Below are 27,975 nucleotides of genomic sequence, written 5' to 3'. Positions count from 1 at the left end.
GGAGCGACGCCTTGTTGTAGTGCTGCACGTGTCCTACCAATACTGGACTTCGACTGATATTGTCTGCGTAGTTGAAAATCTACTCATTTTAATTCTCGTTTGAAGACATGGCAAAGAAATTTGTTTTAATTTCATAGTAGGGGCGAATAGAGAAGGAAGATGACTAGCTTGTTTCCCAGTTTCAATGTGCTGCCTTAAACTGTTAGCCTAGCTCACAGCTAACTAGGACAACATGTCCAGACCTGTCATGCGAGACAGGCCGATCAGAGGTTGAGACTGATGTTCGGACACCATAAAGTATGGATTGCAAATTTCCACGGCAGCTTTATCCCGGTTATTTTAACTCCGGGCCACCCTGTTCGGAATTCCGTCATAACGTTGGAGGCTGGGGCTCGTACGGGCAAGTGTGCGAAGTCAACGCCACTCTACACGAGGTGAGTTGTGATGATGAAAGACTGAGCTCTGTAATGCAATGCTTTGCCTTTGCAACTAGCCAACTACCTAGCCGCTACTTTGAAATCGGCACATTTTCCATACAAATCTGTCTGTATTTATTTTCTCGTGAGTTTGTTGCCGTCTGCCAAATGATAAACAGATTTGCTAGGTGGACGGGGAACTCAAGGGATCGGGTTGATCCCAGGAACTGCAATTTTTTCCCACTCCAGTTATTAGTCTGTCCCATATGAAGGCTGTATGGTTAATGACAGGAAAGTGAGTGGGCTGTCTGGCCAATTTAACTGCCTAATAGGTGGTCTGTGATTAATCAAATTCATCAGACTTGAAATAATGTCCTTCTATGGCTGATGTTATGTACTTCTACTGTCCATAGTATGACTTCACACCTATATATTCAGTCTCAGAATGTGTGTTATTATCCTTTTAGAAGCGTCCTACACTACCATCAACACATTGGAAGTTTGAAACTCAGCATCAAGTTAAGGGAGAGCCATGGCTGGCAGTCGAACCCATAGCTGTACCTCTCTTGCAACCGAAGCAAGGTATTGTGTGCTTTCACTTCCCTACTTAGCAAACATGCACCCACGTGTCTCTACTATCCGGAAGATACTTAATGCACTGCCATTGTGCTAACTGACCCTTCATATGACTGACTTCCTTTTTAGCTTTCAAATGGTCTTCGACTACTCTCTCAGATCCATTGGACTTCTCAGAGCATGTAAGAAAATATACCTTCATGATGTCCAACTTGTTGCAGCACAAGGTTGTGTGCTTGTTTTACACTGAACACACACACACACACTCTCTCTCTCTCTCTCTCTCTGTTTAGGCCATTGATTTATTTTGATAACTTGTCTTTTATAGATGCAGAACTTCTACCAGTATAACAGCCAGGATGCGTTTTGCACGATGAGCCATGTTCTTGGGGAACACTTCTACTTTGAACAGGGAAGAAGAAAGGTAAATGTCCGATCTGAGATCTTTTGCGTTGTAGTTGTAGCTTTTGAGTTGTATATTTGGCAATGATGAAATCATTAAGAAGTTAAGCACTGTCTCTTAATGTGGTCTCCGGTGTTTTCAGGGAAGTGATAAAAACGCAGCTCATATGTCGCGGACAAAAGGCTTCATGGAAACATTGAAGTACAAAAAGTAAGTATCAGTAGTCTCATTCCCAGACTCTGTTGGAACAACGTGTCAAACTTGGCCTTCATTTAGTCAATAGAAGATGAGTCAAAAACGGACGGCCATATGTTGACTAAACATGAGATTCAACCTGTGTATTTAATCAGTAAATAAACACAGCACTTGGAGCAAACACCATCACTTTCGCTAGCAGCCCTGTTCAAAGCCAATACGATCAGTCATGTTTTTGCTACTAGTTACTCCTTAATCAAACCGTGCCATCTTAGCTGTCACCACATAACACAAATTGAGCATTCCGTCCTCTCAACATTCTAAAAGCAAATAAATATCATTATAGTTTCAGCCTCCATAGTTCTGGCTCTGCTACCAATTGTACCGTACCAACTTCCAACGCTTTCCCACAAAACGTTAAGACTCATTACCCACTACTATGCTATATTAGTTAGTGTTCGGTAACATGATTCTAAAGGGCTCTTTTTCCTGTAGGTGTGAGTTTACTCACTTGTCACAGAGAACCACAACATACAACAATCTATTATCGGATGTCATCCATGACATCCCTCCAGAGCTTCTTGGTGATCTCCTCCATGAGGAGTTAACTCATCAGAGAGAACTGGAGCAGTTCTCGGAGAAGGCTACTGGAGGCGCCCTAGGCTATATTCCTTTCACACAGTCCAGCGAATCCCAGCAAGGCTGCTTGCTGTATCCAGGGAAAGCTGGCCTCTTCTCCCTTAGTATCCTTCTCACTGTTTAAAACTGATATAGTCACAGACTGCATCTTTCTCCCTATGTTTAGGGTACATTACTAGAGATTAATATGTATTTCTATTGTTTAGTTGAAGGTCTATAGGGTTGACACAGCCATTTTGTACCTTTGTCACACTATCACTGGATTTAATTATTTTTTCCATGAGCCAAAACAATGTCTGAACTCCTTAATGCAGTTCCTCAGATTTCCATAGGGTAGTGCTAGAGTTCCAGGATGAAAAGCCTCCCCGTTTTGACATGAGCAGCAAGCCTTTCTCATACCAGCTCAATGGGACAATAAGGCAGATCAGCACTGGCCTTCAGCAGGATGAATGTAAGCACAATGTCACCTGTCCCTGTCCCGCCCCGTCTCCCCCACTGCCGCCTGTACTCAGGACAGCTGCGTTTTCTTTTATGTCTAATGTCTTTGCATTTTCTAAGTTGTAGTCACTGTCTTGTTGTTTAATGGACTTGTACCATGTCAGTCTCATCTCTGCAACTTTGCACTGTTGATATTTCTGTTGAAATTATCTGATGATTTTGTTTCCCTAGCACATGTTGCAGTGCGGTCTGACCACCTGTGTGGTGTGTGGAAAGTCAGTGAGACGCTCAAGCCTCAGATTCTTGAAGTCATCCAGATCAAGCGACCCACTACCTGCCTCAGTGTCAGGTGTGTTTGATCAGTTCTATTTCTGTAGCACTGGAGTGTGCTTTGATGAAGGACTATGAATGGTGGATTGTTTACCTGTCCACTTTGAGGCTTAGAGAGAGAGAGAGAGGGTGTGTGTGTGTGTGTGTGTGTGTGTGTGTGTGTGTGTGTGTGTGTGTGTGTGTGTGTGTGTGTGTGTGTGTGTGTGTGTGTGTGTGTGTGTGTGTGTGTGTGTGTGTCCTCTTGTCAGTCACTTGAGAAACAATGGTGTTATCCATCTTGGCTTGAATAATTTTGGGCTTTGGGAAACCCTGTTTGGTCTTATAGTAAAATGCTCTGCACCTGACTACATTTACGCTGCATTATACCGGCACCAATATCTGAATGATTAATAGTTTTGCAGTTAAACACCTAGTTATGGAGCATACAAGATTTAACACTGAGTCTAGTACTGATTCACTCTTGATTGTACAGAGTGTAAATCAGTCTGTGTTATAGGACAGTTTGTTCTCTCTCGTAGTCCCCATATCCAAGGAGAGCTGCTGGTGGCCAGTGAGAGTGGAGCTGCTTATCTCTGGACGGTGGGAAAAGGGTGAGGGATAGCAAACCTGTGACTTGGAGAACTTGTCCTCCTAGAACGTTACCTCCTTTTGTAAACATTTCCCATGTTTTTCCCCACATTGATGTTTGCCCCTTTTTGTAGCATTTTTGTTCCCGACAATTGTCTGACTGATTATATCATTTTTTTGTTGGTGTCGCTTTTCATGTTGTCATAGCCTGCATAAATTCCGTAAGGAAGATGGTAACCTGTACTTCAATGTTAAGTCGTCATGGCGATGGTGCGACTTCTCAGGACACCCCAGGGTGATGGTCTATGTTGACAGAACAGGTGTGGAGCTCTCGGATATTAGGGTAAGCCACTCCACAAAAACATTGTTTTTACAACCTAGCAGGACCAGATTGTCCTGTGTGTTTTAGAATTTGCAATATCTAACTGATAAGCAAGACCAATGTTTTTGAGAATAGACCTTGGATTTGATGCACATTAATACTTTGTAAATATCAAATTGCTTAAAACCTATATCAGTTTTGCCTGTAGGTTTCAAATAATTCCACCCTTCTCTTCTCGCTTTACAGACCTCGAATACTTGTAACCACACACTGTTTCGCATTGGACAATCTCCAAACTGTAAGAGTGGTGAGAGAGTCATCATGTCCAAATACCTGAGAGAGGTCCACACTTTCCAACACCTCATCACCACCCAGGTAGAGTATCTAGCCACTAGTGGAGGTAGAAATTGGAGGACGGGCTCACTGTAATGCATGTGTGTTTGATACCATTCCTCATTCCATGCATTACAATGAGTCTGTCCTGCGATTTCTGTCTCCACTGCTAGCCACCTATAATCACACCTATTCATGCCTTCAACACAGTTATAGAGTGCACCTATTCATGCCTTCAACACAGTTATAGAGTGCACCTATACGTCCACTCAAACAGCGTCTGGAAGTGATCCATGTTTGTGCCCTTTCCAGCACTCCGCCTACATCATGGACGAGCGCTTCCCCTGCATCCCCATGATCAAGTGGGATCACATGATGGTGGATCCGCCCATGTTTGCCCAGGTCCTGGCCAGCTCCTCAGAGGGTGGGACCACCAAAGTTCTCCTGGGCTCCCAGCGCTCTCAGGAACTCAGCCTCCTGCAGTACTCAGGTTACTGTTCCACTATCTTGCCTCGGGTTACACACCACCCTGTCCTACAGTAAAATCAGTCTATAAATGATGAGATTTGCCTCTGGGGGGCACTCCATGCCTTACAAGTGAGAGTTTAGGAATTTCCATTATTTGTTCACTTTTCATAAGGTAATGAAATGAAAGTTCCAAAATGAAAATGCTATTAGTGTTAACTGCCCCTGTGTTCCCCAGGTGGTAAAGAGCATGCCTGCTGCAGCAGAGGTCCTCCCCAGACCCTACTGAGCCCCAGAGACAGTCTACGCCACCTGCCTGTCCAGCTCCCCTATCTCCAGCACACCTCCCAGGAAAGACTTGGAGTGCCTGCTGCTGGTAAATAAAAATAAAAAAAATTTTTAAATCAACAAGCTTTATATGAAGTGTATATAGTAATTTCTATACACTTCATACATGTTCTTTACTTGGTTATTTGGCATATTAAATCACTTACTGCTGCTCTCCCCAGAAGGAAATTCTGCGTTAAGTGATTTGTTTTTTTCTCTCTCCAATCAGGTCTCACAGCTATCCAGCATAGCCAAGGTGAGGAGTGCATCTGTGTGCTACAGCTCACTGAGGTTGGTGACATCTTCTACCACATGCTGAGGCCACAGCCAGAGCAGTCCAGTGAGGACCCACCAGAACCAACACAGAACTCAGAGGAAGTTGAGGGCCGAGATGTGACAGAACAGAGGCCATCAATTGAAATATCAGAGAGACCGTCAAATGATACGTTTGTAAACCCAAACAGAGTAAGAAAGAGGACACTGTCATTTCTGTCCACTGGTTCTGCAGATGACTCTGGGTTTGAGGGGCGAGTGACTCCAAGGTCTGAACTTGAGGTGGTAGTCAATGATGAACCAGAACTCTCACAAGTGTCGGACATGGGACTGAACAAAAGCCAGGATACCTCAGTTATTCCGGCATCTATATTCCAGTCTGATGGAGTCAATGCTCGTCATGCTGCAAGACCAGTTCCAGTGAAAGTTAGTGATGAGACGCTGTTGAAGTGGAGAAAGTGGCTTCTCGAACTTGTTGAAAAGGAACCGTTTCTTTCGAGCACCCAACACTGGACTACAAAAACCAAAGGTCTTCTGCCTTGTGATCGACCTCCAAGAGAGAGATTCATTGAGGAGGACCAGCAACAGAGCCTAAGGACCGAGCTGAGAGGCATCATGAGCAGAGGGGACATGCTGGTCCACGGTGTCACCTTCCTGGGGCCCCTGGAGCTGGTTTCTGTCCCAGACACCGTGGAACCCTCTTACTGGGCCGATGACCTGAGCCAGAGGATGAGCGTGTCCTGGGAAGGTGGCTGGAAGGACTGGTGGGAGGAGAAGCTGGGGATGAACCGAGAGGAGAAGGTGGCGGCTCTGCGTATGAAGCGTCGGCGGCAGAAGCAAGCGCGGGCACAGCACAGAATGGATCTCTCCGGCAGCTTCACTTCCTCCGTTAGCTACCAGTCTGACTTGGACTATCTGTCTGGATGGTCGTCAGCCACCAGTCAGGGTGCCAGCTCTGACAGGGACAGCGATGGCTTCAGCTTCTTCACGCAGGAGGAAGTCTTATCTGAGCCAGAGACACCAAAGGCTAGCGCACCTCAGAAATGGTACCCCAGTAGCTCCCAGCCTACCACCCCCCAAAGGCAACAGCTCAGCCAGCCCAACACCCCCCAGACACAGCAACCCATTAGTTCTCAGCCTAACACCCCCCAGAGGCAACAGCCCAGAACTTCCCAGCCTAACACCCCCCAGAGACAGCAACCCATTAGTTCTCAGCCGAACACACCCCAGAGGCAACAGCCCAGAACTTCCCAGCCTAACACCCCCCAGAGACAGCAACCCATTAGTTCTCAGCTGAACACACCCCAGTGGCAACAACCTAGCAGTTCCCAGCTGAAGAGAGTAGAGGTTGACTCTACCTCTGTGTCCATTTTGAAAACGTTGGCTGAGAGGAAGCCCAAGCAGCCAGTTCAGGATTACTTGAGTTCTCTGTTTGGATCTCAGGAGCCCTCGCAAGGGGGCTTTAATGAGAGCAGCGACAGCACCCCTTTGGCTACCTCCTCTCAGATGTCCAGCATCTCTACCTCACAAAGAACATTCAGAGTGGGACCTTTGTCCCAAGGTTCTCAATCCCAACCCAAAAGGAAGAAGTCTCGCATGGGCTTCTGAATATTGATGGATGGACCTATAGGGCAAGTGATCTTTTTTACCCTTTGGTTTTGGTTGGCTTGAGGTTGGTGACGTACCAGTGTGTTTGTTTTAGGGTGATATGTACATAGTTAAATTCAGAGGTGGCTCAAAATTGTATTGGCTTTTGGCGAAAGGGATATTGCACTCGTAATACAACCCAACATGATTTCCCAGTCACTTACCTTAGCTGTACAGTAGTTGATTCACCCATACCCCTTTTCCACCAAGGCGGTTTGGAGCCGGTGCGGAATCTCAAACCAGTTGTGCGCATTTCGACAGCAAAAGAACCGGCTCACGGCCAGGAAAACCTGTTCTGCAGCGGCACCAACACTTGGCTGGTTCAGAACCGCAAACTGCTTACGTCGGGGGCTGGATGATTGTGACCAACCCATGTGAAGCATCGTTGAACTCACTTGCATCTCATTTGAAACTCAGTGAAAGTAGCAACCATCTCAACTTGCAACAATTTGCGTGGACGTTTCAGTGTAAACATAGCTAGCTAGCTTAAGGCTAACATTAACATCTTGCGTTCAGTGTTAATAAGAATCAAAACATGTTAGGTAGTTATCTTTCTTCTTGAACGTAATTGCCGTCCATAGCAATTGCGATGAGCAGCACAAATGTGTTGTATCAGTCATGTTTGGATGCCGAAAAGCCAGGAGCAACACTTGTAAAGTCATGATGTAGTCTGCCGTTGTTGTTGTGCTTGAAGTTTGCGTTGCTAGGCAACCGAAGGCGAATATAGTGATGTAATGACTTGGCTCTCTGGAAAAGCAAGCTGATTCTTAGAAGGTTCACTAGTTGAACCAACTGCGAACCGGCACCAGCACCAGCACAGAACCAGAACTCGGTTCGAGTTGGTGGAAAGGGGGTACCAGATGGTGCATAAAAATGTCCCCTTAAAGTATGCTGTTTACCAATATGGGATTTTGGTGCTGTATCAAAACAAAAGTTGTAAGGGTTTTCTTTTTTATAAAGGGACTTTGTACCCAAGGTGAATCAACTACTGCTATAAGTGCATGTCGTTATCGGAGTTGAATTGGAGTGTTTGTTTGAAAGTGTTTGAAAATTATTTTTTTCTGATGAATTTGGCTATATAGTAAAGCAACACTGTCTCAACACTAGTCAAATTAAGACACCAAACAGATTTAAAATAGTATTTTTTTTTTATGATTTCTCATACAACTGGCAAAAAATAATAAATAACTTATCTACAAAGTACTATTCACATTTCTTTTTTTCTTTTTTTCATTATACAAATGTACATGTTTTTTATATTGACTTACATTTTGTGGCATTTTTTGTTATTTTTTTTCCTGACACTTGTCAGCATAACAACATTATTTCTTCCATACAATCCAAACATTTAAATTAGGCTACCCTATGACCTAAATTGGCAATTTAGAGGTTAACAAGATCATACACACACACACACACACAAACAAACGTGTTTCTGAATACCATGCAAACAATCAAAACATTTACAATATAACCTTAGGGAAACTTAACTGGCCACCAGGCATGTAACTCCCCTCTGCCACTCAATGATAACACTTGTGAAACAAAACTGTGCAAAGTACATGTTCTGGGGTAACTCCCCAGAAAAGAACAGTCCTTGTTTTATAACAGTCTATTGTACCTTGGCTGTGTTCTATTAAGTGGCATGGAATGTGACAAATCCAAACATGCACCACCAACTATTGAAACACTACTTCTACAAAAACATTTATCTGAGTGTTTTCAGCTGCCAGGATTGTGCAATTCTGTACGATTTTTGAGCTTACAGATACAGTATGTTGATTGGTAAGGTCACACTGCGGTGGCCCTAGTATAACGAAAAATAAATTAAGATAATTAAATATGTTCTGCAGTAAAAGTGTGGATGTCGAACCCAGGCACAGTGGCTCCCTCTGAGGGGGTCTAGTAGGAGGTATGTTGTTTGCGATTTTGGCAATGGAAGTGAAGCGGGAAGTAAGACCCCTCGCTGTCGCTACCCAGGGAACTGCTCAGGCTCTCCTCCCCGGAGGTCATGTCTTCACAGGAGTCCTCACTGCGAATGACAGAAGAGAAGAGAATTTAGTCACAGTGTCATAACATACACGGTTCTGGTTCTCATGTTGATAGGTGAGACTGCAAGTATTTAAAAAGGCACAAATCCTAATTATTGAAGACCTATTTGTCATTTTGAGGTGTGTATAAGGTGGTTGGGTTAGCTGTTTTGGAGAACTGGTTGCAAGGATGTGACGAATCACTCGCTCACCTCACGTCTGAGAAACATGAGTAAGCAGACAGGGATGGGCTACGGACGAAAGGCTAGGCTAATTCTGACGCAATGGGCAGGGCCGTGACGCGGGGAGATTGACACATTCCAACAAGTCATGAGCTGTTAAAGGGAACTGTTGTAAGAACTGAAACCAGGACTTGGAATATACTGAAAGTGATAGCTGTGTTTTAAGATTACCCTCACTGGTGTCATGTTTGTTAGGGATTTTCCAGCGGTTCTTTCCGTTGTCACCGAGCAAACATATCTTGTGTCCTCTTACACACTTTTTTCTATTCTTTGGAATTCATGAATGTGTGTTTGTTTCATGAGCATGTTTGTTCCTTCTCTTCTACAGATTGCCTGTTTACCTTTCGCTCTCGTCCCAGCCCCCCTCGGGAATCGTTGGCAGTTCAGGGATGCTGTAGTAGCTGGTGTGCAGATTTTGTGCTGTTCTTCTGGAGACAATCCAGACTAGTTTCTTGTTGTTGGGTTTGCTACATTCAGGAGAGGCATAGTCTGACATGCACTTGGCCACCAGCTCCCTCCAGTAGAGCAGCTCACTGTCAGCAATCTGGAAAGACCAACAAGGCATCATAACATTGGATACCGGCCATGTTACATAAGTGAGACTGTCAGCAGAAACTTCTTGGGTTGACTGGGTTCCAAGTGTCAAAGGCTAGCATGAACTTGAGAGGCTAAGGCCTTTACATTTCCCTCCATAACTGTGTCGGTCACTGGACACCTTATAGAATAGTAGGCTTGTAAAGGCATTCAAAACCTAAGGCCACTTAAGGTGTGTGTGTTTGTCAGGAACCAATGTAGTATTGTAATAAGGGTTACTTTGTTTGTGAGAGGGGGCAACGGATGTAGTATTATTATTAGCTAATGTGTATACCATTGCTTTCTGCCAAGGCTCATGTAAATGTTTACCTTTAGATGTCTTTGAACATGACGTGCTATTTCCAACATGTCTGCAGACTGCATAGCTTCAATCTCTTGAGTAAGGAGTGACAGGGCCAACACTGATGGCTGAAAGAGAAAGAAACCAATTAATTCCAAGACTGCTTAGTGGTTATTTGTTAAATTGACTAGGCCTATGGTCTCGGGTCATTTCTTACTTTGGCTTTTGAGAACGCAATCCGGCAAAGGCAGGCTTTCAGTTGGGCCTCGAGTTTATCAAGGTTCAGCGCATCTTTCCTGTAAAGAAATGAAGGGGGAAAAAACATTAGACTCAAGTCATTTGGGCCATTTAAGATGTGTGGTTAAAAAACAAGGTAATAGACTGGAATATTACATAAGTGTAGGTGTTAGTATCTGCACATGTTATCTTTATGTTCAGTATGTGTGTCAACGGAATCCCTCTGGTGCACAATAACAACACCATAAAACAGATATTCGCAGCTGCCTTGAGTTCGTGCCTTCTTATTCAAGTTCATTATTTACACCGTTTCAATATCAAAAGTGGCCTCACCTGTCTGAGGTATGCGAGAGTGCGATGTCATGATATAAGTGCAAAAAGGTTAAGGCTGTGATGGCTTTGGTTTTGACGTCAAGTTTCTCCGATATGATCTTCTCCATCCGACTGAGATCCGAGACTGTAAACTTGCACTGGCTTATGCGAATGAGTTCATTGGTGGAAGACACATTGCATTCCTCCTCGACGACTTTAGCTGCAATGTGGAGGCAGCTAATGCTGATACAGGCTAGATGCTTGGGTTGAACCTGAAGAGGAATCAGACAAAATGCAGGATGTCAGTATAAATTCCGTTACATGCTAATTTTTATCGTTTTATTTCGATCATATTCCTAAACGTCATGATTCTAGACATAAATAAGATTCTAGACAAAATGCTTATGCGTGTTACCAGAACTGAACATTATTATTTAGCAGACTATACAGTTCTCACCCTCATCATAGCCAAAAACCTATCCAGTAGGTTCACTGCTAGCACAAAGGTTTGGGTGCTGTATCCAAAGAAACTGGTCAAACTCCAGAGGTCTTCGACTTTGGCATCCCTACATTTCGCCGAGATTCCTCTGTCATTCTGGAGACATAGTGAGAAGGATACACTGCATTAGAATTTCTAAAAACTTGGGTTTTTTGATTGGTGGCCTTTATATTATGCATTTAATCTACACATATCGAGAATTAGGCGATGATTATTTTTTATCTTAGTAGTCATTTGTTCTATAATGTAATTTAGCGATCGGTTTGAAGGTGGATGTTGTACCTACCTCTGCGCTGGATTCGATCAAACTTAGTCCCGTTTCCTTCGGAAGAAAATTGATCTCTTGTTCAAAATTCGCCTTCAGCTCCCTCATTAATTTGAATGCTTCCATTTCTTGGGCTGTTTTGGTGCAGCAGTCTCAAATATCACCACTGTAAGACAAGACAGAATTCGATGTTAATAAATGTTTGCCTGCCCTACATTCGTTAACTCAACCAGGGTCACGGTTTGCCCAACCCCCTCTCCCCAGCTGGGATTCGGTGTCAGATTTCGTTGGTTAACGCCTACTTACATCAAATCAACAAACAAGTCTTATTTTCAACGACTCTTTTAAATGATACATACACTTCAAATTCAAAACCCTTTAAATCCTCGTAGTTTGCTATTGGTAGCCCGATAGGAAGACGTTAGTCTTCACAGAATCATAATGCAATCCAATCGTCGACGGAGAGGGTACATTGTCTAGCTAAGACAGCTAACTAGAGCAGTCCAGTCAACAATGAATAGATTATTGACTGTTTTTTTGACACATTTACTCGTCTAACATTCAGCTATCGTGTAACGAAAACACAATAGCAAGCCAGAATCTCAAATTCCATGTCGAACGAATCCCTGGTCTGCCCTAGAAGGGGGGAAAGCTTTGCGAGCTAGCAACGGATACGGGTCTAGAAAAACAAAGGTAGCCAAGCATAGTAGGAGCTATGCAAGCCAGTTGAAATAACTGACCAGTTTAGTTGAAAACAATGAAAAGCAATAGCAAATATGGAAGATTACATTGTTCTTTAAGGCATTGCATTGATTGAGAATCAATGAGTTATAGTAGATACAATTGAAGATGACTAAAACATTAAACCCAGTTCAGCGTTGAAATTGCCTTGTCTATTTGCTTTTCCTGCGTCTAAATATCACACTTCTATTGATATTTTTAAAATAATTACCTGTTATGGTAGCAAGCAAATTACATCGACATTGTCAATCGTCCTAAACCTCTTCTGTTGTGTTCTTGTCTACTGTATCTGTTCTCATTTTGTTGATGTTGAGTATTTCCACACCCAGAGACTGACGACATAGGCTGTGGTAGCCAGTCACGTAGGGTATTGAACTTAGCCTGACTTATCGAGAAGGCTCTGCCTCCTTTGTACTTGGCAATCATAAATAGCTGATTAAATTTTTATTTATTATGACTAAGAGTTAGTAATTTCATACCATGTAAGACTGCTACGTTTCACGTTTAGGATACTTTATACTTTACGAACTTACATAGTTAGGTACATATTAAAACGCCGTTTTGTTTCCCCAGATCAGTTCATTATAGACATATCCAGGAGCCAATCATTTTCCTCTGTTATTGTCCGTTCAAAAAGTCCGCCCAAAATGTTCGTTTTCTATTGGCTTTCCGATTGGTTCGAAATATGATAACGCTGATTATATATATTTTCAATATGTTGTTGTTATTCAGTGAACATAACATACAGTGAATAGAAGAAGAAAAAAATATCCCTTTCCTTATGCCTACCCTGATGTGCACTATAATTCAACAGATATTTCTGTTGCTGCTTCCCCTTAAAAAAAAATAGGCATTCTTATTTATTTTATGTTCAACCATATTTAAGCAGAATTGTCAACTGGACCTATTTGTAATGAATGTCCTGGCCTAGAAGCGCATACACAAAAAGGGCAAGAGTCTCTAGTTATACACATCACATAAATGAATCTAATAAACGTGGTTTAAAACAGTTTATTCACTAAACTAACGGTTTTGACCAAGGAATGGATGTTGGTTCGGCATTCCTCAGTCAGCCAGGTTACTGGTTGTCTTGTCAAAAAATGTTCGGAGGTTCATGCAAGTATATTGTTATTGTATATTGTTTTAACAATCTCATTGGCACTGTATGTGTTGTTCCTCTCGTTCACGTCGCCTGGGGTTGTGTTGTGCTGCCGTTCGTGTCTGAATGGCTGTGTGTAAAAACATCTGAAACGTGTAACATATTTGAGATGGATTCATTCGCAATAGAAAATAGTCCAACCAAACAGTGAAATGCAAATACATTTAAAATATGAACACATCAGTATCCTCCTCAGTAAACAACAATTTCCTAAATGATCAGTCATTATATACTTACAAACTAAAGAAGACTATTTGTTAAAACCATCGTATTTTACATTATTACAGGACTATCTGCGCAACCCAGTCTAAAGGTGGGCGGAGCGGTTTGTTTCTCTCCCCAGTCCCCTCCTCGGAAGTAGACATATCTGTCTATTCCGTTCGTTTTATTTTTTGATATAAATTTGGATAAACCCCAATTTCCCCCTAAAGAAATAACATGGAAACGAAAATGGACGAGTAACTTCAGTCCAGCCACCGATTCACCCCTTTGTTTTACTTAGTTTAATGGACCGGATGATTTCCAACTGTGGTTCTCACAGCTTTGCAGGGGAGGTAAGCTAACGCTAGCTAGTGGCTAGCTGACTGACTAGCACACCTTTTTCAAGCTATCTATCTAACATAACTACATCGTTTTGAATGAAAAGCTTCATATGAATTGAATCTAAGCGGCCGTCTTCGAGTGATTAGCAGTTGTACAGAAAATATGTTGTTTCTCAATTAGCTACATAGTGTACTCTAATCTACCGTAGGTTGCTAGCAAATGTCGTTAGCCTGCCAGCTAAACTATGGCCTCAGACTGCGTAGCTCGCTAGCTAGCTAGACTATTAGCTAGTCCTCCACCTGTCTCCTGCTGTAAGCTGAATATCACAATCAACTCCAGCTACATGCTTTTAATATCCAGTTATCTTGACAGCCTGGACAGAACCGAAAACCTTAACGGCCAGTTCAGGATTACATGTTGGTCAGATAAAACAGTTGCAAAATCTGATTGTGAACAAATGTTTACTCCTCTGTTTTAACCCCAATCTATATTGTAACATCACACAGGTAGCTGTATCCAGTGGGGAGGTAGGCGTATCCAGGGGTAGTGATGAAGTTTCCAGAACCCTTGGAAAGCCAGAGGCTGTCTTTTCTTTTGGAAAAGGCAGCCTCTAGGGAAGCCACACTGTGGAAGGTGTACGTGCCAAAGAAACCATCCAGTCAGGTGAGCTCTTGAGCCGTTTAAACATCATAGGCATGATGTTATATTTGCGCATATGCAGATGGTGTGCCACTGTCAATAGGCCCTTAATCCTGAAGAGAAGGAAGCAGTTCACCTGACAGCTAGACCATTTTTAGAGGCTATGATATAATGTGCTCCAACAAAATGACTTTGTTGTCCGTCCCTGAGGACTCATTTGATGTTACTTTGTGTGTCTGCTGTAAAGTGTGCCATTTAGCGGACGCTTTTATCCAAAGCGATTTACATTGCAGTGAGTGCATACATTTTTCAGTATATGTGGTCCCAGCAGAACTCCCCTTTTTCCCATGCATTAGTTTATGCAACTGCCCTCTGCGCTCTCTGATCCTTTCCACAGCTACAGCTTGGAGTGGTTGGAGTTGTGAGTGAGTTAATAGGATTTGAAAAGGATGCCTGACTGTTAATCTCTCGCTCCTGCTGCCTCACTACAGTGCACTTCTATATATCTCATTAAATGTAAAGCGATGACATCATCTTAACTCGACACCGGATCTTTGGAAATAAAGACACCCGCGTGGAAAAAGAGTAGAACAACAACACAACTACAATAGATGTCGTTTTGGGATTGTCAGTAACCAATTTCACGATCAAATAAGGTACCCTCTTGAGATATTTTTGATGTGAAATGACAATATAAGGGTTGGAAATAGCTCAGTGGCTTTGGGCTCAGGACAGGGCAGTTCAGTTCAGTTCAAAGAATGTTGTTGAGACAATCAACTTCCACTGAGTCTGAGGAGCACTGGTTAAACGAGCGTCAGGTTACAGGTAAACTAGGAGGTTCAGAAGGTCAGTTGCGGCATTGTCCTGCCATTCCTTGTTATTGATTTACTGGTTCACCTCAACTCCCCTTTGCCTGCTTAGGAAGGGACAGATGTGTTGGCTTGTCTTTGTTTCTTTATCGATATCTGATCTGATCTCCTCCTATCTAGACACATTGTTCCTGTACTGTAGCTCAACCAAGTCTGACATTTGTGATCGGATTGAACTTTGAGTCAGTGACTGTTGGATGGAACACTAAATAGGCCTATAATGATATAAATTCCCCTCTTTACTGAGAACATGCAGCGTGTTTTGTGATGCTCATGCTATGCTCACCAGTGAATGGTACTTTTGAATTGTCTTTAGCTGACTGTGGAGGTGTGTTTCCATCTTCAGGATACAGACATCTCCCCCGACCAGCGTGATGAGGCTGTCCGCTGGCTCATTGACCTGCACAGCAACCTCAAGCTATACCCAGAGACCCTCTCCTTGGCCATCAGTATTTTAGACCGGTTTTTAGCCTCTATAAAGGTAAGATACCATGTCGATTAGCGTACTTTTGTTTTTCTAATTGATCTGTGTGTAGTACTTGTAAGATAAAGGACTTCTGGAAGTGGAGATGTGAATATTAAGCCATGGTGCTCTGTTGATTACATTGGCTGGGGTCACCCTTAGCTTTTGTTTAGGGTTCAGGACAACTAACGAGTCAGCAGATATCTTGCTCACTTCCTAGTGTCTTGTTGCCTCCATTAATAGTCATCCGTAACTTGGTCAAGGTGGTGCTGAATCTTCTTCATAACAAAGCCGATTTCTCAGGAAGGAAGCGTACTGTAGAGTACAATCAGGAAGTGTGTGGTTATTTAGGTCTGTTGACAGAAGCTCATGTCTCTTCCTGTACCCGAGAGCGGAGTCTGACTTCCCTTATTTATTGGCCTGGCTCGCTAACAGAGAGGGAGTCCCACAGAGCAGAGTATGCTCTAATTATCCTTCTGTGGGCCCTGGCAGTCAGCAGAGGGCACTGATTTTAGATGTGATAATGACATCGCTCTCACCATCTCCCTGTCTCTCCTCAGGCCCGTCCAAAGTACCTGCGCTGCATCGCTATCGCCTGCTACTTCCTTGCTGCCAAAACCAGCGAAGAGGACGAGGTGAACACTGGCCCACCCAGACAGTCCTTAATGAGCTTGTATGCCTTTGTATGGCCAAAGACAATGTCTCTAATGCTGATAATGTTCACTAGCTGTGAAGATTAGCCAATAGTATGTCAGACAATTAGGTCTAAGACGCCTAGAATGCTGAATGCCAGTTGGCACACAAAGGGAAGTGTCTGTTTGTTCTTGTTTGGCTGCTGTTGTTATGCCTGCCGTAACCCAAGGCCTGTGTGTGTGTGTGTGTGTGTGTGCGTGTGCGCGTGCGTGCAGCGTGTGCCATCGCTGAGCGACTTGGCCAGCCACAGCAGCTGTGGCTGCTCTCGATCTGAAATCCTGCGAATGGAGAGGATCATTCTGGATAAGCTGGACTGGGACCTGCACTCCGCAACACCGCTGGAATTCCTCCAAATTGTGAGTGATGCCACATCCGTAGTCCCACCCCGGAATGAAAACCTGAGAACACTATGCTGTTTATATTCAGCTGTGGCACATAGGAACATTTGTCTAACAGTTTTGTGCACAGGGTTTTGAAGTACATTTTACACTGACCGCTCTGCTTCAGCTTGCCAGCTGATGCTGAGCTTTTGATTAGGTTTCGTTGATACTATGCCAAAAAGCTTGCAACACCAACCATAACACACCATTCTTCTTGTCGTTCCACCCCAGTTCCAAGCGATGGTGCTGTCCTGCAAGTCCCCGTTCCTGGTGAGCCTCTTGGGGCTAAACGCCTCCCAGCACATGGCTCTGCTCACCCAGCAGCTGAACCACTGCCTGGCTGACCACACGCTGATGCAGGTCAAAGGCTCTATGCTGGCCCTGGCCCTCCTCACCCTGGAGCTGGAGAAGTGCTGTCCTGACTGGCTGGTTCTCACTATCGACCTGCTCAGGAAAGCACAGGTACATTACACACCTGTGTTCAGGAGACTGGTGACAGAAAACGAGTATTGTGGACCTGAATTATAAGGATTGTATAGTACCTCATTTTAAATCGAGGTTCATTTTGAACTTTGAGGTGTCGTCCTCCAATATAAAAGTCAGTTCGGTTCCATTACAGCTTACTTTTCTTTTTCTTTTCTTTTTTAACTTAACCTTTATTTATCCAGGTTTGTCTCACTGAGAGAGACCTGGTCCAAGATCGCAACCAAGGAAAACAATATTTCAGACAATTCATTTATTCACTTCACGTATTGTGACTTGCATTGACATTATGACCAATGCTTTTGCTTTACCCCTCTTTTTAGATTGATAGCTCACAGCTGATCCGCTGTCGAGAACTGGTTGCACGTCGCCTGACACACCAAGCTTCCCTGCCTCCCAACACTGTGTACATCTACCAGCCCTTGCACCAGAGCCTGGCCCCCTGCGACCGGGGAGGGCTGTCCACCCGACACCTCCCCCCAGCCGCAGTACCATCTCAGGCCAGCAGGGTCCCTACCACCATCACCACCACCCACAACCTGCTCGCTCCTCCCAAGCCCCACCACCGCCAGCAAGTCCACCTGCACTCTAAGCACTCAGCCAAGCGCAAGGTGGAGGAGATGGAGGTGGACGAATTCTACGACGGGATCAAGCGCCTCTACAACGAAGAGAGCGTCCAGGAGGGGGGAATGGGGGAGGGGCACGGGCACGGGCTAAGCTGCAGCCTCCTGCTAGTCCGGCAGGAGGGCAGCACCTCGCCGTGCCCCCCCCTGCAGCCCATCAGCGTCACCTAGGGAAGAGAAAGAAAAACAAGGCCTTCTCTTTATCTTATCTGAGCTGCAAGGAAGAAAGAAGTGTTCTGCAGTCAGGGCATTATCTCCCCCGGCTAGATCGAGCCAAAAAAAGTCACGAAAAAAAAAATGCTGCTATTTCATTAATATTTGTTGAAGACAAATACAAAAGGCTTAAAAAAATATATAAAGGAAAAATGTCCTTCAAAAAAAGTAGAATTACTTCTCCCAGTGTCTGTGAAATATTCTGACTAATGTCACGTTTGTCAACTTATTTCTGTCATCCCTAACCACTTTTTTTTCTGAGTTTCCATCTATTATATTTGTTTTTCTGTTTCATCTTTCTGCTTTCACCTTTTAACTGCATGTTGTTGTCACTGTCCTGACTCATCACAAAACATGTCACTTCAAAGTGCAATTGAATGTAAGAATGTTTCTTTGTGTGTAGATGAATGTCTGTTCATTTGCCCAAGTGATGTGTGATGTACAATTTCTTATTGTTTCTCAGATTTTATAATATAAATATCCCCACACCTCTCTTGTCTTTGTCCCTTCCCAGCTTGTTGTGGTAGAGAGTGAAACATGAGTGAAAATGCTCCTATCACTAGTTACGAAAAAGCATTTAAATGGAATTTACTCTATGAAGCAATACAATGTTTTTGGATTTGCCCAAACCAGTTGTTGCATTGTTTTAAGAAAAAACAGCTTTGTAAGAAGAAGGGGATGAAGAATAACCCATAATATACATTTTCTTGCTGTTCAGAAACAACATGCTCTGTTTTTAGTTTTGTTTTTTGCAAAAAGCTCTTTCCTGCTCTGGGGTCATAACTGCCTCTGCACTGCTGAACACCTTGTGGTACCAATAAAGAAACAGTGTCCAACTCTGTCTTTCTGTACCTTGTCATCATTGTGAGTAGTTGTGAGGTTTATAAACGTATATGATAGTTCATCTCGATAAAGACTTTACGGTCTGAGGTGCAGGTGACTCCAGAGCCCAGTATTTCATAACGTTTAATCCACATAATTTAGAACCGGATTATTTTTTGCTATCTAGAATCAGATTTGAGCTCACTGATTTTTCCTACTCAAAATCTGACAGGTAAGTCTTATCCTGGATCGCAAGAAAGATTCCGGATCATTCTGATCTAGTCAAAGTTTTGAGATACTGGGCGCTGTTTTGCATGGACTGAATAATACATGAATGTATGAGGCGATTGGGTTGAGACAATGTCCCACTTAGTTAAACGTGTAGTCATTTAGGCAAACAAGCATAACCTCAGATATAAATGTTCAATATTGATAGACAATTTAGAAATATTCCTATTCAATTATTAACATAACAGCACATTTCAGTTGACGCTGAAATGTGGATTACAAGCAAATATCACAGGTTACAATCATTCTAAAGCACCCAATGACTTCATTCAACAAACAGACTAATCATGAGGATAGGTCTCGAATACCCAGAGGCATGTTCACTGCGCTTAGGTATTCAGGTGCAGGTGGAGTTAAATTTGTCGATGGGGTGGAGTTAATTTCTGGCAGAGAAACATCCGGCACACACCGAACTTTGAAACTTAGGGCAAACAGTCGGAATGGCCACCGATTTCACTCAAGACTCGGTTTTATACTTTCTCCAGTGCAAAGGTGGAAGAGTGAGAAACGGAGAATTGCTGGCTCATTTCAAAACGTTCTTGCGGGAGCACGAGAACTGGGCGCACAACAGGGAATTGTTTAAACAGTTTGTCACCTGCGTGGCTGTGGTGAAGCAAGAGGAGGGAGTTTCATATGTTGTGCTGAAGAAAAAGTTCCGAGGGCAGGCTGAAGCTATCACCGGATCCCACCTAACAAAGACCCCTGGTCGAAACCGTGAGCAGGCGAGAGCGAGGGAACGTTCTCCGAGACCCACAGGTAACCGAAACCAGGAGAGGGTACAGGACTTGACACAGAGCCACGTTACCTACAAGACCCAGACGGAATTGCATGTCCCGCCATGCGCCATCAACCAAATCACTGATAAGGTATTGCTGTCGGCAGGAATTCTTAACAATAATAATGTGGAAACGAAAGATTATCATTTCGAAAAACCAATCCAAAGCTCATCTCCAAATGCGTCTGAGCACGCGCCACCGTCGGTTACCAACACAGAGGAACTATCACCATACAAAACAGAATCGAAGGGGTCAGATGGGAGTGGTCAAAGCTTTGAAACAGAATGGCTTAAAGGACCCTTGACTCAACCAGAACTGAATCACAAAAGTATTTACAGTGCCGAACTTGGCCAGTCGAAAGATCCAAACTGTCAGGAGAGGATTTTCAGTTCCCCTGATTTTCAACACACCAAGGTGGGAGTGACTCACCCAGAACAGGTGGAACAGCTTGCAGCACAGAGATGCAGTTATGGAGTTGATGATCACAGGAAACCAGACTCTGCAGCTACTGCCTGGCCATTGCAGACCCCATTAGAACGTGACAGCAGAATGTCCAGCTCCTCTCCATGTTTATCTGATAGCCCAGCTCCATACGCTCCACCAGACCCTGAGCTAAGACGAAGCAATGGCAGCTTACCAAGGCCAGAGGATGGAGTCTCAGACATTCACGTCACGTACCCAGGGGATAGTCGCGTCGCCCAGCCTCAACGGCGCAGCCTGCCTCTGGAGAGCTACCACACTCCTGCAGCTGCTGGTGGTGGTGGATACACAGAACACCACCAGGCTGGGCTGTCCTCTGCCTCCAGTCACAGCAGCCTCCTCCTCCCATCGTCAGCAGACTCCGAGTGGCCACAGAGCTCCCCGAGAGAGGAGTGGACCAGCGACGAAACGCTCAACTACAGGTGCCTCTCAGGTGAGCAGGTCACCAAAGTGCACGAGATGCTGCGTCGCGCCCAAGAGGCCAAGCTGCTCTCCCACATGCACCGTGCGGAGAGGAGGGTCACCCCCTGGCACCACTCCACAGGGCATCTCCATGACAACGAGGAGTCCAGCGGGTCCACATGGCATCACTCGACAGGTAATCTCCATGACAACCTTGAGCTCAGCGGGTCTGCATGGCACCACTCCACGGGTCATCTCCATGACAACCTTGAGCCCAGCGGGTCCGCATGGCACCACTCCACGGGTCATCTCCATGACAGCGAGCAGTCCAGAGTGATCTCCTGGCATCACTCCGCGGATCATCTCCATGACAACGACCAGGCCAGAGGCTCTCTACCCAGGCCGGCGGCGGCGGCCAAGCTGCTCCTGCGCCCTTCCGCCCGGCGGATCACCAGTAAGTATCGCAGCCGCATGTGCCGCAGCATGGGGGCCGACCTGGACCAACCGTTCCATGACAACAGCCTCTCATCCCGGCACAACCGTCTGGTCTTACTCTCCTCCTCCCTGAGCATCCGCTACCCCTTCTCCACGCCCGGCTCGCGGACACACAGCTGCCGGGACCTGACCGCCGCCTCTGCCGTCACCTCCAGTGGCAAGAGCCAGTCATCAGCCCACGACAGCTACCATAACCACAGGCACCACCACCTGGTGCCCCTGGAGCCCACGGAGCATGAGTGGATGGTGAAGGGAGCCTCGGGTACCTGGACGGAGATCTACGCCCTCTTCAGAGAGGACCCAAGCCTGCTGACCAAGAGGGACTTCGTCACGGGCTACACCGTGCTGCATTGGATCGCCAAGCATGGCGACCACCGGGTGCTCAACACACTCTGGTACGGAGTCAACAAGGTAGGGCTGGAGCTGGACGTAGACGCCAAGACCACCTGCGGCTACACCCCCCTGCACCTGGCCGCCATCCACGGCCACAAGAAGTTGCTCCGCCTCCTGGTGCATAAATTCAAGGCCAACGTGTCTCTGAGGGACACCAGCGGGAAGAAGGCGTGGTTTTACCTGGGCCGCGGCGGCCCCCGTGACCTGCTTCACCTGCTGGGGGCTCCCCAGTCAGCCACCGCCACCGGTGGCAGCAAAGGTGGTAGCCCATCGTACTCCTCAGCCGAGAGAACGCCAACCAGGCCGGTCACCACCTCCTCGGCCGTGAAGAGGTCCTCGTCCATCGCAGCTTTCCTCAAGCACAAGTCGCTGATGAAGTTCCCAGGCCACCACTCCTCAGACACGTTTGTGTAAGCATAACTGACAGGACCCACCACAGAGATCAAGCCTCTTACCAAGGCTGTGTCGTCTAGGCTTTGATTTGTAACTTATAAAAAGGGGTTTACTTGGTCACTTGAAAAAAAAAAATCTAATTTTCATTCATTTTTAAAAGCTAAAACCAAATAATTTAATGAGGAGTCACTTGGTATCGAGCTGTCTCAATGACTTGTATAAAATGAATGGATACAGCAACACATAAATTGTGTCACTTTATTCCAAATGACTAAAGAAAGTTGATGCATAAGGAACTTATCATGGGACATGGGAGCAACATAATCAGTTATTTGTCAGTTGAACTTCAAATGGATGGGATAATGATTATTATACCTGCTTCAGAGTTGTGTTTATGTGTACAGTAGGTGTCTCATAGGCCGTTGTTGATTTGCTGATGAGGAAATGGCTTCTATTGTGCTTAATTTCATGCAGAGAAGAATGTTTAGAACACATTCCTTCCCTCCTATGTCAGTGCCGAGTTTCAGCTGAGTTTCAGTTGTAGTGATGTACTCTGACTTAGGAATGCAGTCATGCTTATAAGGAAAATAACAAATCTTGTTTGCGGGCTTTTTGTCAGTTGACACGTAACTTTGAGACACGTGAATTGTTCTTGTTCTTCACACAGTATGCATCAGTTATGTATCTGCATGCTTCATTTCCTAAGGTGCTCAAAGATTCCATGTTGGCTTCACTGGTGGAGGTAGATATCGGAGGATGGGCTCATTGTTTGATACCATTCCATGCATTACAATGAGCCCATCCTCTGACTTCTACCTCCAGCAGTCTCCACTGGTTGGCTTTCATTTCACGCTTGAACTGTTCTTGTTCTCTACACAGTTTGTATCAGTTATGTATCTGCATGCTTCATGTCCCGAGGTGCCCAAAGAATCCACGTTGGCTTTCTTTTCACCTCTGTCCTCAAGCAGTCTCTTTTATGTAACAGATAACATTGGCTACAAATGAAAACCACTCTGCAAGTTAATGTTTAACTGAGCCGATCCTAGAGTTGACTTTACTCTATACAGTGTATCTAAAAGGACATGGTCGACACGCCAAATACCCAACAATGACACAGGTGTTCATTCTGTCAGTCTGTTTGTCTGTCTGTCCCATGCGGGGGTAGTTTACGCTGAGGTGATCCCTTCCCTCCTCTCCCTCCTCTTCCCTCCTCTTCCCTCCTCTCTCTCCTCTTCCCTCCTCTCTCTCCTCTTCCCTCCTCTCTCTCTTCTCGGCCTCTTCCTCTGGTTGTGCTCTGGACGTCTGCCATGGCGTGCTATCACGGCAGGAGCTGGGAATGAAAGGCCTGTTGTTGGAGCTGGAGGGCCGCTCTGTGTGGGACTTGATGAGGCATGTCGAGGAAAACGTGTCCTTTGTGTCGCTGTCCTGCTGCTGCCAGCATCCACGCTGGAGGGCACTTTAATGGGACGATGGGTCAGTGAGGGCTCTTTCGCAGCCTCCTCGAAATTCGAGTCCTATCCAAAAACGATCTCCTAAAATATCACATACCGGTAACTCATACCTTTGGTCTTCGTGTAAATACGGACATGTTTGTTCTCGTCACTGGGTGTGTTTGGGTGTCACGAGTGCTTTGTTGAATCGAGAAAATATTTATTATGTTGTTATATAACCTGTTATGTAATATGTCTATGGTGTCTGGCTACAGCTTTATGGTTTTGTATGAATAAAATAAAGCATATAATTGTACTTGAATGGCTGAGAGTATTTATTCCTCTTCACAAGCCCTGAGGAATACTATTCCCAGCTGCCTTTGTCCTCTTTCTAACTTGTAAAATATGCATGTACAAATCCTGCTTCTATCAAGTAGTTTGTAGTTTGACTGCGAAACACCTTTAGTTGCATCATGATCATACTACATTTGATCACCCTTTTCATTAAGCAAAGTACTAGTAAGTATAATGTTTTGACAATTCTACTGCTTTAACCATCACACCACTGAGTTTTATCATCGTCAACAAATGTATTTTACAGTATATTTAATCTCACTGCTATATGTGCCAGAGATGTCTTGACAAAGACAATTGATCCTACATACATCTATCTGCAAACAACCAGATGGCACAAAAACAATGTCACTTTAGTCTGTTTTAACCTGTAGTTGCCTACAGCCACAGGGTGAACAGGAGGTGCACTGGGGTGTGAAAATGTTTAGATGTCAGATACTCTGACAGACAGTCGGCTGTGTTGAGCCATCTTTCCATAACAAGACACACTCTGAATCTGTCCGCTAACCTCAAGGCAAATAGTTGCGGTGTCAATATGACAGACACTCAAACAGGTACTTGAGGAAAAAGGGCAAGGAATGGGCAAGGTAGAACATGAACATGTACAATTATAAATTACATTTAAAGATACAGTATAGTTAAGTAGATAGTGTCAAAGAAACAGTTTATAAATGCATAGTAAATATTCGATAGTCACAAAGGCTCCGTTTAAAAAATAGATTTATTTTGTAAAACGAGGATCTGTTTTCCAATCGTCCTCCCTCTCCAAAGTGTTGTCAAGCAAACATTGAATTTGATTTGGATAATCAACTGTCAAATACATCCGGGAATTCAGTTATGCCTCTGAAAAGCTGTGAGAAAAGATATGGATGGTACCATTATTGGTGAGGCAAATTGGCCTGTGCCTGCAATATTTGTCTGGGCGTAAGATAATCTGGTAAATGCTTTAAATGTGCTCTTAATATGAAACTGAACAATATAAATTGGCATACATTTTTGGGAGGTATAAAATGGTCAAGCGAAAAAGGCACAGGTTTCAGACAACGTTTTACAGTAGGCCAGTCCAACACGACTCCAAACTGACGCAGAACCCACAACAATTCAACCTTTTTCTCGTTCCACTTTGTACCAAGATATCATAGGAAGTGACATCACAATAAGGTAGCTCCCCACACAATTTTTCATGGACTTGCAAGCAAATAATCTACCAAGGAACAAATTGTTCTACAAGCGTTGTCACACACAGCCTTGTATGAGAGGAGGGCTACCTAAAAGGAAAAAGGAAAACTCTCTAAACTTGCCCCATTCCTTTATCAGGCTCCCTAAAACAACCTCCACATTTGAAAAACATTTCACATCATTTTTTCAGTTTCCAAAAATATAAAATGTGTTTTTTTGTCCATCTACATATTAAAAATCATAAGAGGTTAGCACACCATTATGTACAGCCACTTACATAATACATACACGTTTATTTTTTTATATATAAATAATTATTGCAGTTGATGTCAATGTCGCGGTAGCCTTTTGTGCTATTATTTTTTGAGTTGGGATTAGATATATTTGAAGCTAGGTAGACATATTAATGAGTGAGCGTGCTAATGTGATGGAAAAGACAACAGACCTTTCTCGGCTAGTTTATTCTGATGATTCTGTGCAATCAGTAGTCAATCTGCTAAAAAGTGCTCTGAGCTGTAGTGATACAAACATGTAATGGCAGTAATATTCTTTAAAACTGGTATATATTGTGAATAACATGTTTTGACAGTAATCTGAAATGTCGTTCGAAGTCTCAAAGCTTTGATCTGCACGTACGACCACTAAGCCCCTCAACAGTGTATTCAATCAACCCAAAGATATGGGACAAATTCTTGCTGAGCGGACAGATTTAACGGAGATAATATGCAGAAGCTTGAGTAACATAGGCATAAATAGGTAGAGGCACAGGAACATTGAGTTTTACCCCTTATAGTCTGCAGCTTGCAAAAGTAAGGTGACATATCCTTCATATAAAGCCTCTTTCCCTCCAGGTCATCACTATCGACCACCAGAGGGTGCTGTTGTCTCTTCATCAAGTACTGTGTGTATGTTTGTTCCCTGGCCGAAACCAATTGCAGCGATGGGGCGGGGTCAGAGTGAGGTCACAGTGGGGGAGCGAGCAGAGTGAGTGTGGCCGGGGCTGGGGGCGGGGCTCAAGGCCTGCTGGGTGTGGTGTTCAGGAGGCAGGCTCTCGGCAAGCTTGTTCAGTTGCTCGTCCCCCTGTTTGATGAGCTCATCCAGGTGTCGCTGGCGAATCAGCAGCGCCGGTTTCATGCGGACAAAGTGCTGGTAGTCGCGAAGCTGCGATCCGCTCAGGTAGCCTCCCAGGATGTCCAGGACCACACGCTCCCGCCGGTCCAGGTTCTCCTTCAGCTCCCGGGCGTCCTCATGCTGGCTGCAGAGCTGCCTGCGCTTCTGCTGCAATGACTCCTGGGAAAACACAGTGTGCAGACTGTTGTTAGTGACAAAAACAAAAACACTGTTACTATGACTAATTACCAAGATAACCTGACCTGTGTTGGAGCATATACAGTCGATCCAGTATGCATATGATTTTATTGCACCACCTGGTGGCCAAAATGTAACATTTCCACTATTAGTGTATTATTTCCTTATTTAGTGAACAGAATGTTCAGAAGTCTTGATAAAAAGGCAATGTCATGTGTTTTATTGTATGACATTATAGCAATCCAGGGCATGTTGATAAAGGCTTTATCTTAAGTTTATCACAGATAGTTACATTCCTACCCCATGACACAACTTAAACCGAAGTAATGATCAGCTGAGTTTGTTAAAACCCTGACCTCTGAGATAGAAAACCTTCCTAAAATAGAAGTGACAAACTATATCTAGAGATAAGAGCGTAGCAGAGTTTAGAGATCCGCTTGAACACATCACTGACTCACAACAAGGAAGTCCTGTTAAATCAACGACTAAAATAAATCTCATGAACCCCATCATTAAGGGGGAGGCTGAGGTGACAGGATGATGTCACCTCCCCTGAACACTCACCAGTAAAACAAACGGGACCGGGCTGATAAGTACACATTGTAAGTGTGTGTAAGCACGTAGATACAGACAGTCTGTGACTAAAACACAGATAGGAGAGGGGACACTGCTGATCCTATCACCTGACGTCATGCTGATTCAGCTGCTTTATGACTATGACTACAGACTGTCTGAGGGCCAAGGCTGATGTTCTGTGTGTGTGTGTGTGTGTGTGTGTGTGTGTGCGCACAGGGGACCCTCACCCTCTCCTCTGCGCCATCCTCCATCTCCTCCTGTCTCTCCATGGCTGACAGGGTGTTGTCCACCCGGACTAGCCGGCCACACAGAGACAGCAGCAGGTTGACGATCTTGTCCAGATCGCCGATAAACATGCGGTACTTGTCCCACTCGTTGGGCTTGCAACGCTCCTGGACCAGCGCCTCCATGTGGCCCCCCAGGGCTTTGTACCTCCTCTGCTCCTCCCCAAGCTCCTCCCTCTCCCCACGCAGCGAGGCCACGCTGAGGGTCAATGCCTGCAACAGCTCCACCTACAGGACAGGAGGACAGGAGTTAGTATAGTGTAACTACAGTTAATAGCCTACTACAGGAAAAGGCCTGAATATCTAGAGCTGTGTGTGTGTTGCCATGCCATGCCCAAGACCATAAGGAACACCAGAAAAGTGTCCAAAAGTGCCATTTTGTCCTTTTAATCATGGACAAAATGGCTGATGTCAGTTAGTCAATTTAATGTTGAAGGAGTGAGATGGAGAAATGTCACCCAACCATGGCTCATATGATCCTATCCTCCAAGGTCATTATGGTACTGACCTTCCTCTGATTGAGGCCATAAGGAACACTGGAAAAGTGTCCAAAGTGCAATTAAAAGTCCCCTTTTAATTGTAGACAAAAAGCCACTTTT

At 44.6% G+C, this 27,975-nt stretch overlaps 5 protein-coding genes across 6 annotated transcripts in view; 3 read left to right on the top strand and 2 right to left on the bottom strand.

Annotated features, from left to right (window-relative positions):
- The first annotated feature begins 15 nt into the window (after positions 1–15).
- Positions 16–8,134, top strand: taf1c (TATA-box binding protein associated factor, RNA polymerase I subunit C). The gene is made up of 14 exons (XM_083669920.1): positions 16–434; positions 884–998; positions 1,122–1,174; positions 1,321–1,416; positions 1,538–1,605; positions 2,086–2,333; positions 2,552–2,680; positions 2,899–3,016; positions 3,516–3,587; positions 3,772–3,907; positions 4,133–4,261; positions 4,532–4,709; positions 4,923–5,060; positions 5,241–8,134. The coding sequence occupies exons 1-14, from the start codon at positions 300–302 to the stop codon at positions 6,890–6,892; spliced, it is 3,267 nt and encodes a 1,088-aa protein (XP_083526046.1). The 5' UTR covers positions 16–299; the 3' UTR covers positions 6,893–8,134.
- ccng2 (cyclin G2) lies at positions 7,875–12,410 on the bottom strand. Its single transcript, XM_083669921.1, has 8 exons — positions 12,343–12,410; positions 11,412–11,556; positions 11,084–11,221; positions 10,648–10,898; positions 10,295–10,373; positions 10,107–10,205; positions 9,545–9,747; positions 7,875–8,963 (listed from the first exon to the last, which is right to left on the bottom strand). Exons 2-8 carry the CDS (start codon positions 11,514–11,516, stop codon positions 8,834–8,836), a joined length of 1,005 nt encoding a protein of 334 aa, XP_083526047.1. The 5' UTR covers positions 11,517–11,556; positions 12,343–12,410; the 3' UTR covers positions 7,875–8,833.
- Positions 12,411–13,638: 1,228 nt separating this feature from the next.
- ccni (cyclin I) lies at positions 13,639–19,037 on the top strand. The gene is made up of 7 exons (XM_083670369.1): positions 13,639–13,844; positions 14,340–14,496; positions 15,688–15,822; positions 16,365–16,439; positions 16,713–16,853; positions 17,109–17,339; positions 17,684–19,037. Exons 2-7 carry the CDS (start codon positions 14,383–14,385, stop codon positions 18,152–18,154), a joined length of 1,167 nt encoding a protein of 388 aa, XP_083526495.1. The 5' UTR covers positions 13,639–13,844; positions 14,340–14,382; the 3' UTR covers positions 18,155–19,037.
- A 667-nt stretch (positions 19,038–19,704) lies between these two features.
- sowahb (sosondowah ankyrin repeat domain family member B) lies at positions 19,705–22,349 on the top strand. Its single transcript, XM_083669422.1, has one exon. The coding sequence runs from the start codon at positions 19,747–19,749 to the stop codon at positions 22,264–22,266; it is 2,520 nt and encodes an 839-aa protein (XP_083525548.1). The 5' UTR covers positions 19,705–19,746; the 3' UTR covers positions 22,267–22,349.
- Positions 22,350–24,732: 2,383 nt separating this feature from the next.
- shroom3 (shroom family member 3) overlaps positions 24,733–27,975 on the bottom strand; it is a 39,574-nt gene continuing 36,331 nt past the window's right edge. For both annotated transcript variants that reach the window (XM_083670159.1, XM_083670158.1), the window contains 2 exons: positions 27,320–27,604; positions 24,733–26,498 (listed from right to left, as the gene is read on the bottom strand). In XM_083670159.1, coding sequence (XP_083526285.1) covers positions 26,160–26,498; positions 27,320–27,604 — 624 coding nt within the window. In that variant the 3' untranslated portion in view covers positions 24,733–26,159. The remainder of the gene's footprint in view (positions 26,499–27,319; positions 27,605–27,975) is intronic.

This window comes from Argentina silus, assembly GCF_951799395.1.
Source record: "Argentina silus genome assembly, chromosome: 5".
Lineage (NCBI taxonomy): Eukaryota > Metazoa > Chordata > Actinopteri > Argentiniformes > Argentinidae > Argentina > Argentina silus.
Note: the sequence above shows the minus strand (reverse complement) of the source record. Positions and strands in the feature narration are given on the sequence as shown.